The 8,608-nt window shown below is 43.4% G+C and overlaps 1 protein-coding gene across 1 annotated transcript; it reads left to right on the top strand.

The window, feature by feature from the left end:
- Positions 1-5,556: 5,556 nt before the first annotated feature.
- LOC144467457 (uncharacterized) lies at positions 5,557-6,505 on the top strand. The gene has a single exon (XM_078176101.1). It carries the CDS (start codon positions 5,575-5,577, stop codon positions 6,394-6,396), a length of 822 nt encoding a protein of 273 aa, XP_078032227.1. The 5' UTR covers positions 5,557-5,574; the 3' UTR covers positions 6,397-6,505.
- The last annotated feature ends 2,103 nt before the right edge of the window (positions 6,506-8,608 follow it).

Genomic DNA, 8,608 nt, shown 5'->3' with positions numbered 1-8,608 from the left:
TGTTACTTTTTAAACTTTCAGTAAAAAGAAATGCAAGAAATTAGTTAGTTTTATAACATTCACCCCCTCAGAAGCACATTCATGGCGCTTGGTGAACGTTTTGCATGGTACCGGTGTAAGGTTACCGTGAGTTAGCGGCCTCACACGAGGCTCAGTGTCAGTAATTAGTTGTAGCCATGTCGTGTGTGTGTGTGTGTGTGTGGGTGCGCAGCATCCATTTAGTTAGCAATTAGCCGTAGCGTATTTTGTGTTTGTTAGTTGAGTTAACTTAGCGGCTTTGCACGAGGCTCAGTGTCAGTAATTAGTCGTGACCTGTGGTGTGTGTGTGTGTGCGTGTGTGCGCACGTGCAGCGTCCGTTAAGTTAGCAATTAGCCGTAGCACATGCTGTGTGGTTAGTAGTTGAGTTAGCGGCTGTGCACGAGGCTCTGTCAGTAATTAGTTGTGGCCTGTGTTGTGTGTGTATGTGTGTGCGCGCGGCGTCTGTTTTGTTAGCAATTAGCCGTAGCATATATGCTGCGTTGCTTGTAAGGAGTAGCGGCTTCACAAGAGCCTCTGTGTTAATGTCAGTAATTAGCCGTGACTCATGCTGTGTTGCTACCAGTCTGCTCCAGAAAAATTGAGGATACTTAACATTTAACATTAAGCAACGTTATCCGTGTGACGTTAGACTTTGCATTCAACTTGACCTTATCTTGCCGACTCGAGACATCTGGAGGAAGGTGACTGGCGCCATTTTGGCTATTTCTGGCTGTGGGAGTAAAGAAATGTAGTTATGCTAGTGAGCAAAGTTATTTGAGAATAGAATGCCATTTATATGCTCACACCTTTTTCTCCTTTTCAACCCTAACCACTTTAAAGGGATAGTTCAGTTTTGGTTGTGGTTGTATGATGTATAAATGGCCACTGAGTATGCTACGTGAGTTGGTTAGTTCCAGATAAACTACTTTTTGTCCGACCAGTTGATGCACTAAAAAAATTATATATAGTGCTTCTTTGTTTTGTAGGACACAAATGAGAGAAGAAGGGCTGCTGCTCTGCTTGGTCTGCCATACAACAAAGAGTCAGTCTGCTTCCTCTGCTTCCTCAGTAAAGTCCACACACAGAAAACACTTTTATAGAAAGCCGGCAGAGACCCAAAAGTTGATTTCTTGGACTCTAACAGAAACATGGATGTGCCGAGCCCCAGCCCACCAAACTTCTGCAGGATGCAGCAGGACAGTGGTCTCCACACCAGGTCTGAAGGCCCAGTCAGCAGTCTCTGGATGAACTGGAGGCGGAAGGTAGCGTCCCTACTGGCCAGATGAACCAAACCTTGTCCACCTTCCTCCTTTGGCAGAAACAAAACACTTTGGAGGACCCAATGTAACCGTTTCCAGAAAAAATCAACAAGAAACCTTTGTATTTGAGACAGAAGAGAGACTGGAGGATCGACGCAGGCCAACCTATGCCCCAGAGCAGACGAAACCAAATTATTAATCACAAGAACACGCCCTCTGTAGAACATTTTTGGCAAAAGCCATTTCTACTTCATTAGGCGCCCTTTGACCTTTTCCAAAACTTCTTCCCAGTTTTTTTGTAGAAAGGTGTGATTACCCAGAAATACCCCTAGATATTTTAGGCCCCCTTTTTTCCACTCCAAACCACCAGGTAACCTGAGCCGCTCTCCCAGTCTCTCACCCACCATGACAGCCTCACTTTTTCCCCAGTTCACTTTGGCAGAAGATATACAACCAAACAACTTTACATTTTTTACTAATACATCAATATCACTCTGTCTGTTAACCAGGACAACGACATCATCACCACAGGCCAACAGTTTAAAAGGGACCTCACAGTGTGGAAAACATACACCACTCAGATCATTTCTCAGTTTATGGAGCAGAGGCTCAATTGACAATAGAACATGCCAGACAGAGCACAACCCTGTCTTAACCCCTCTGAATGCTAAAAGGAGCTCTCAAGCCTCCATTTATTTTCAGAACACTCGCAATGTCACTATAGAGAACCTGGATCATGGCTATGAACCCAGGGTTGAACCCAAAAGCAGCTAAAGTGTCCCATAGATGCTGGTGTTCAACCCAGTCAAAAGCCTTTTCCTGGTCTATGGAAATAAGACCAGTGTCTACAGCCAATGAGCTGGAGAGTTCCAAAACATCACGAATTAAAGTGACATTGTCACTTATGAGCCTGCTGGGCACACAGTAAGTCTGGTCATGATGGACCACAGACTCCATCAACTCCCTGAGTCTGGATGCCAGGACCTTGGACAGGATCTTGTAGTCAGTGCAGAGCAGGGAGACTGGCCTCCAGTTCTTCAGCTCCTGAAGAGCTCCTTTCTTGGGCAGCAGGGTGATGACAGCCCTCCTGCAGCTCAGTGGTAGTAGGTCTCTCTGGAGACCGTCTGTGAGTACCTCCAGCAGATCTTCTCCCAGCACAGACCAGAACGACTTGTAAAAATCCACAGGAAGACCATCGATGCCAGGAGCTCTTCCACTCTGCATACTCATCAAAGCAGTATACAGTTCATTTACAGTGAGCTGAGCCTCCAGCTTTTCATTGGCTTCAGCATTCACCTGTGGAAGACCAGTGAAAAACTGCTCTGCACATCAGGGAAGTATTTTAATTCACTGTTGAACAAGCCTTTATAAACGTCCACTGCTAATCTCCTAATCTCAGAGGAATCCAAGATTTCAGAGCTGCTGCTGGATCACAGAGAGTGAATGATTTTTCTCTGTCCATTCTTTCTCTCCAGGCCAAAGAAAAAGTAAGAGGGGGCATCCATCTGTGTGACATCCAGGAAACGTGACCTGACCAGAGCTCCCTGTGCTGTAATGCCCAGCAGGTTGGCCAGAGCTGACCTTTTGGATTTGAGAGAGTCTAAATGCCCTTGATTTCCTGTAGAATCTGCTAAATCACTGAGTCTCCTGGATTAGCATCAAATCAATTCTCTTCAGCTCCATAATCTTAAAGAAAGCAACTCTTTTCACATCATCTCTAGCTCCATTCAAGTTTAGAGTGCCGATTTTAAAATCACACATGGAGAGAGAGAAAAAAATTGAGAGAGCAGCAACAATTGAACAGTACAACAAGAGAGAGAATGAAATATTTGATTTAAACGTCATTATTTACTTTTTTTCTTGCCTTCAATATCAGTTTCGTTAGTCAATAGATTTCTTGATCTGTCAGTACATCTTTATCAGTTTGTCCAGATCTTTTTGTCAGAGGTCTGGCTGACTCCGCAAAAAGTTTCAGGTCAGGAAAAAAATCATCTGTTTTCACCCTGAGCCCCTTAGTCTGCTGTAGAAACTGTCTAATTTCAGTGGGTTTATAGAAGCTTTTCTGGCTGTCCTGACTCACTGAAAGGTCACTCTGTGAGTCCATAAAAGAACCCTCAGACTCATTTCCATCTGTTACTCTCTTCATTTTACTTCCTCTGTCCTGAAAAGAGTCTGGAGAACTTCTCTTCTGGAACAGTTTTAACAGTTCATCATCAGACACATCTTCATCCAAAGACTCCTCATACTCTGACATTTCATCACCATGAACACTTGGAGCTGGTCCTCCTACTACACCAGCCTGCTCCTCAACATTCCCGCCACTTTTACCAGCGAGGATGGCAGACTCAACCACTTCAGAAACTTTGTCTGTGTTATCCAGAAAAATCATCACGGCTCCATTCATACGGGCAGACTTCACACTGCCGTAACCCACCAACTCTCTGACGGCCAAACTGGCCTCCACCACTGAACAACTGACAGCAGGCACAAGTTTGACAGCTTGACGGCGTATCAGCTTTTCAAACTCGGCCCCACTGTCCACAACTGACATACTGGCCGGCAAAACCACTTTCACCAGTTAAATATAGGCCTACCTGACAACACGTTTATATTACAGATTGAAGGGGCAAAAAGTCATAGAACAGCAAGAAAAGGTCGAAAACGCAATCACACTGCAACTCCACACACTCACCACACTCATTCCACTCAGAGAGAGAGAGAGAGAGAGAGAGAGAGAGAGAGAGAGAGAGAGAGAGAGAAGGAGAGAAGGTGCCCAGTGTATTATAGGAGGTCCCCCAGCAGACTAGGCCTAACTCAGCCTAACTAGGGGCTGGTACAAGGCAAGCCTGAGCCGGCCCTAACTATAAGCTTTATCAAAGAGGAAAGTCTTAAGTCTAGTCTTAAATGTGGAGACGGTGTCTGCCTCCCGGACCATAACAGGAAGATGATTCCACAGGAGAAGAGCCTGATAGCTGAAGGCTCTGGCTCCTGATCTACTTTTGGAGACTTTAGGGACCACGAGTAACCCTGCATTCTCAGAGCACAGTGTTCTGGTGGGATAATATGGCACTATGAGGGCCGCCGGTAGCACAGTGGATAGAGCCGGCGCCCCGTGTTCAATGTCGATGCCTAGCAGCAGCGGTTGCAGGTTCGACTCCGGCTTGCAACCATTTGCTGCATGTCAACCCCCGTTCTCTCTCTCTCTCCCCCACTTCACTCTATCCTGTACATTAAAGGCAAAAAGCCTGAAAAAATAATCTTTAAAAAAAAAAGGCACTATGAGCTCTCTAAGATATGACTGAGCCTGACCATTTAGAGCTTTATAAGTTAACAGTAGGATTTTAAATTCAATTCTGGATTTTACAGGGAGTCAGTGCAGAGAAGATAAAACAGGAGAAATATGATCCAGTTTCAATGGTGCCACAGTAGAAGGAGCACATGGTGGGAGGGGGGGCTCTTGCCTTCTTCAGTCTGCAGAGGCATCAAAAGTTTAATTTTAGAAAAGTGGTACCAGCTGAGTGATTCACCACACCTGGTAGTAATCTGTCTGTGTCTATATCTGTTCTGTGAAGCACTCATGTCAGTAGCACTGATTAGAGTCATTGACTGAAACATTTACTGCTGTTTTATTCACATTTTTAATTTATTTTTATTTGTATTTGCACTTTGAACACCCTTCTTTTGGTGCACGGATGTCTAAAAATAAATAAATGAATAAATTGGGTTTTTCTGATGTTGATCTCAGCCTGCGAATCTTTTCTTGGCTGTCCAACCCAGTTGTATTGGTGTGCAGGTACCTCCTCTGCCGTCCTTTCTTTGTTGTCCATTGTACCGAGGCACCCAAGATAAGCTTTTTTGTTGCCCTAAGTAAGCACAGCTTCACAGCAGCCCTAAGACTTGGCTTATTAAAACAAAATCCTTGGGAAACTTACAACTTATGTGGAAAGAAAGGGAAATCTTATAAAAATGAGGACATTTGTAACATAATTCACGTGCTGACGTGCTGACGTATTGCGGTAAGTGAGTGTCATTTCCGGTGTTTTTGTGACAGCGTCTCTGTACTGCTCTGGTGAATTCTACTAGACTGCTTTCTGCTTTCTCACTTCAGTTGCTTTAACGTCTACTTCAAGTCTTAACCCACACTAGTTCTGTTTAAGCACTTATAGCTCTCCTCCTTTCTACAACTTTCTTGCTAATCTCTTAGCTGTTGTTTGCACGTTACTAGCCTTGGTTGCTACATTAGCTTTACAGTTAGCAATGGCTTCTCCCTCTGCTCTTTCTTGCTCGGTGTGCCAAATGTTCAGTTATGCCTCTGCCTCCTTTAGCGACAGTGGTAATTGTAATAAGTGTAGCTTATTTGCTGCGTTGGAGGCGAGGCTTAGTGAATTAGAAGCGCGGCTCCGCACCATGGAAAACCATTCAGTAGCTGCGGTAGTTAGCCAGCCCCCTGTAGCCGGTACAGAGCCACATAGCATAGCCTTAGCCTCTGCTAGCGGTCCTCCGGTAACGCTTGTTCAGCTGGGAGGTTGGGTAACCATTCGCCAGAGGCATAGCTCCAAGCCAAAGCCCACGGCTCACCACCAGCCTGTTCGCTTTTCCCCACTCAGCAACACACCCGCTGAGGACAAAACTCTGGTTATTGGCAGCTCTATTCTGAGGAACGTGAAGTTAGCAGCACCAGCGGCCATTGTCAAATGTATCCCTGGGGCCAGAGCGGGCGACATTGAATCAAATTTAAAACTGCTGGCTAAAGCTAAACGTAGATTCAGTAAGATTGTTATTCACGTCGGCGGCAATGACACCCGGTTACGCCAATCGGAGGTCACTAAAATTAATATTGCCTCGGTGTGTGAATACGCAAAAACAATGTCGGACTCCGTAGTTTTCTCTGGACCCCTCCCAAATCTGACCACTGATGACATGTTTAGCCACATGTCATCATTTAATCGCTGGCTGTCCAGGTGGTGTCCAGCAAACGATGTGGGTTTCATTAATAATTGGCAAACTTTCTGGGGAAAACCTGGTCTTATTAGGAGAGATGGCATTCATCCCACTTTGGATGGAGCTGCTCTCATTTCTAGGAACCTGGCAAATTTTATTAGTAATTTAAATCCCTGACAACCCAGAGTTGAGATCAGGACTCAGAGTCGCAGTCCTATACGCCTCTCTGAGCTTCTAGTGCAGTTACCCAGCCATAGTTTTCATAGTTTTATACAAACGGTGTCTGTCCCCCGACCACCTAAATTATTTAAATCTAAAATTAAACAAAGAGGAGTTATGCATAACAACCTCATAAAAATTAAAACCTCTTCTGTGACAGAAAGACAAAACAGGAGAATTAAATGCGGACTGTTAAATATCAGGTCTCCATCGTCTAAAGCAGTGTTAGTAAACGAATTAATATCAGATCAATCAATCAATTAATCAATCAATCACTTTATTTATAGAGCACTTTTCATACATAAAATGTATCACAAAGTGCTGTACATTACAGAACACAAGCAGGAAAGGATCAGGGGGTACAAAGTAAAATACAAAACCCCACCCACCCACCCACCCACCCACACACACACACACACACACACACACACACACACACACATACACACACAAAAACACACTCTCTCACACACACAGGGACACCAAGTCAGGACTCAGCAGGAAGCCACAGAGGACTGAGGAAACGCTATCTTGAACGAAAATGGGGAAACACAGGAGCTAAAGCTAAACTGATAAAACCATGACAAGATATAGGAAAATCATAAAATGCTAAAAAATGATTAAAGTAAAACTGTTTTAAAACCAAACAATAAAAGAAAATAAACAAAAAGTGTTAAAACATAGGATAGTAACTCTGAGACTAAAGTGGAGTAAAATACATAAGATTAAAAGAGTAAACTAAAAGAGAGGCTAAAAGAATAAAGCAAAAAAAAAAAAATCAGCTAAAAGCCAGACTAAAAAGGCAGGTCTTTAGTTTGCTTTTAAAAATATGAACAGTAGGTGCTGCTCTCAGGTCCTCAGGTAGACTGTTCCACAGATGGGGGCCATAGTAATGAAATGATGTCTCACCGTATGTTTTGGTTCTAACTTTGGGAACTATTAAAAGACCACTACCTGAGGACCTGAGGGCTCTACTGGGCTCATATGGTAAAAGCAAATCAGATAAATAAGAAGGACCAAGACCATTAAGAGATTTATAAACTAATAAAAGAACCTTAAAATCTATTCTAAAAGATACAGGTAGCCAATGCAGAGATTTTAAAATTGGTGTAATGTGAGCTCTCCTTCTGGTCTTCGTCAGCATGCGTGCAGCAGAATTTTGCAGCAGCTGAAGCTGTGAGATATTCTTTTTAGGAAGACCAGAGAGGAGGGCATTACAATAATCAATTCTGCAGGTAATAAAAGCATGGATAAGAATCTCTGCATTAGCTTGAGAGAGAAACTGGCGCACTCTGGAGATGTTCTTAAGGTGATAAAAAGCCGTTTTGGTAACATCTCGTATGTGTGATTCAAAAATGAGATTAAAATCAAATGTAACACCCAGATTTTTAACTTGTTTGCAGGGATTAAAAGACAGTGCCTGGAGTTTGTTCTCCAGTTTCTCTCTCTCTGGACCTGTACCGATGACTAAGACCTGGGTTTTGTCTTGGTTGAGCTGCAAGAAGTTGTCTGCCATCCAGGACTGGATGTCTAAAATGCAGTTAAAAAGGGCATCAATTGGCCCTGTGTCATCAGGAGACACGGCCATGTAAAGCTGTGTGTCATCAGCATAGCTGTGAAAGTTAATGCTGTGTCTCCTGATGACATCTCCTAACAGTAACATATAGAGATTAAAAAGTGTAGGACCTAAAATTGAGCCCTGGGGAACGCCACGTTCCATTTCATAGGTTCTTGATGAGCATTCCCCAGTGCTAACATAAAATTTCCTACCATTCAGATATGTTTTAAACCAGTTAAAAACAGTACCAGAGATGCCAATGTAGTTTTGGAGTCTGTTTAAAAGAATTGTGTGATCCACTGTGTCAAAAGCTGCACTCAGGTCCAACAGGACTAAAACAGAGATTAATCTTTTATCCATGTTGGACCTGAGGTCACTAACAATTTTGACCAGTGCTGTCTCTGTACTGTGATTTTTTCTAAAACCTGACTGAAATACGTCACCAATATTTTTAGAAATCATAAAATCATTTAACTGGTTAAAAACAATCTTTTCTAAAATTTTGCTTAAAAATGGCAAGTTGGAAACAGGTCTGTAATTATCAGGTACCGCTGTATCCAAATTGTTTCTCTTCAGAAGGGGTCCGACACAGGCTGTCTTAAAGGCAGTGGG

Source organism: Epinephelus lanceolatus, chromosome 16 (genome assembly GCF_041903045.1).
Source record: "Epinephelus lanceolatus isolate andai-2023 chromosome 16, ASM4190304v1, whole genome shotgun sequence".
NCBI lineage: Eukaryota > Metazoa > Chordata > Actinopteri > Perciformes > Serranidae > Epinephelus > Epinephelus lanceolatus.
The sequence above is the reverse complement of the archived record's forward strand: the minus strand, read 5'-3'. Positions and strand labels throughout refer to the sequence as shown.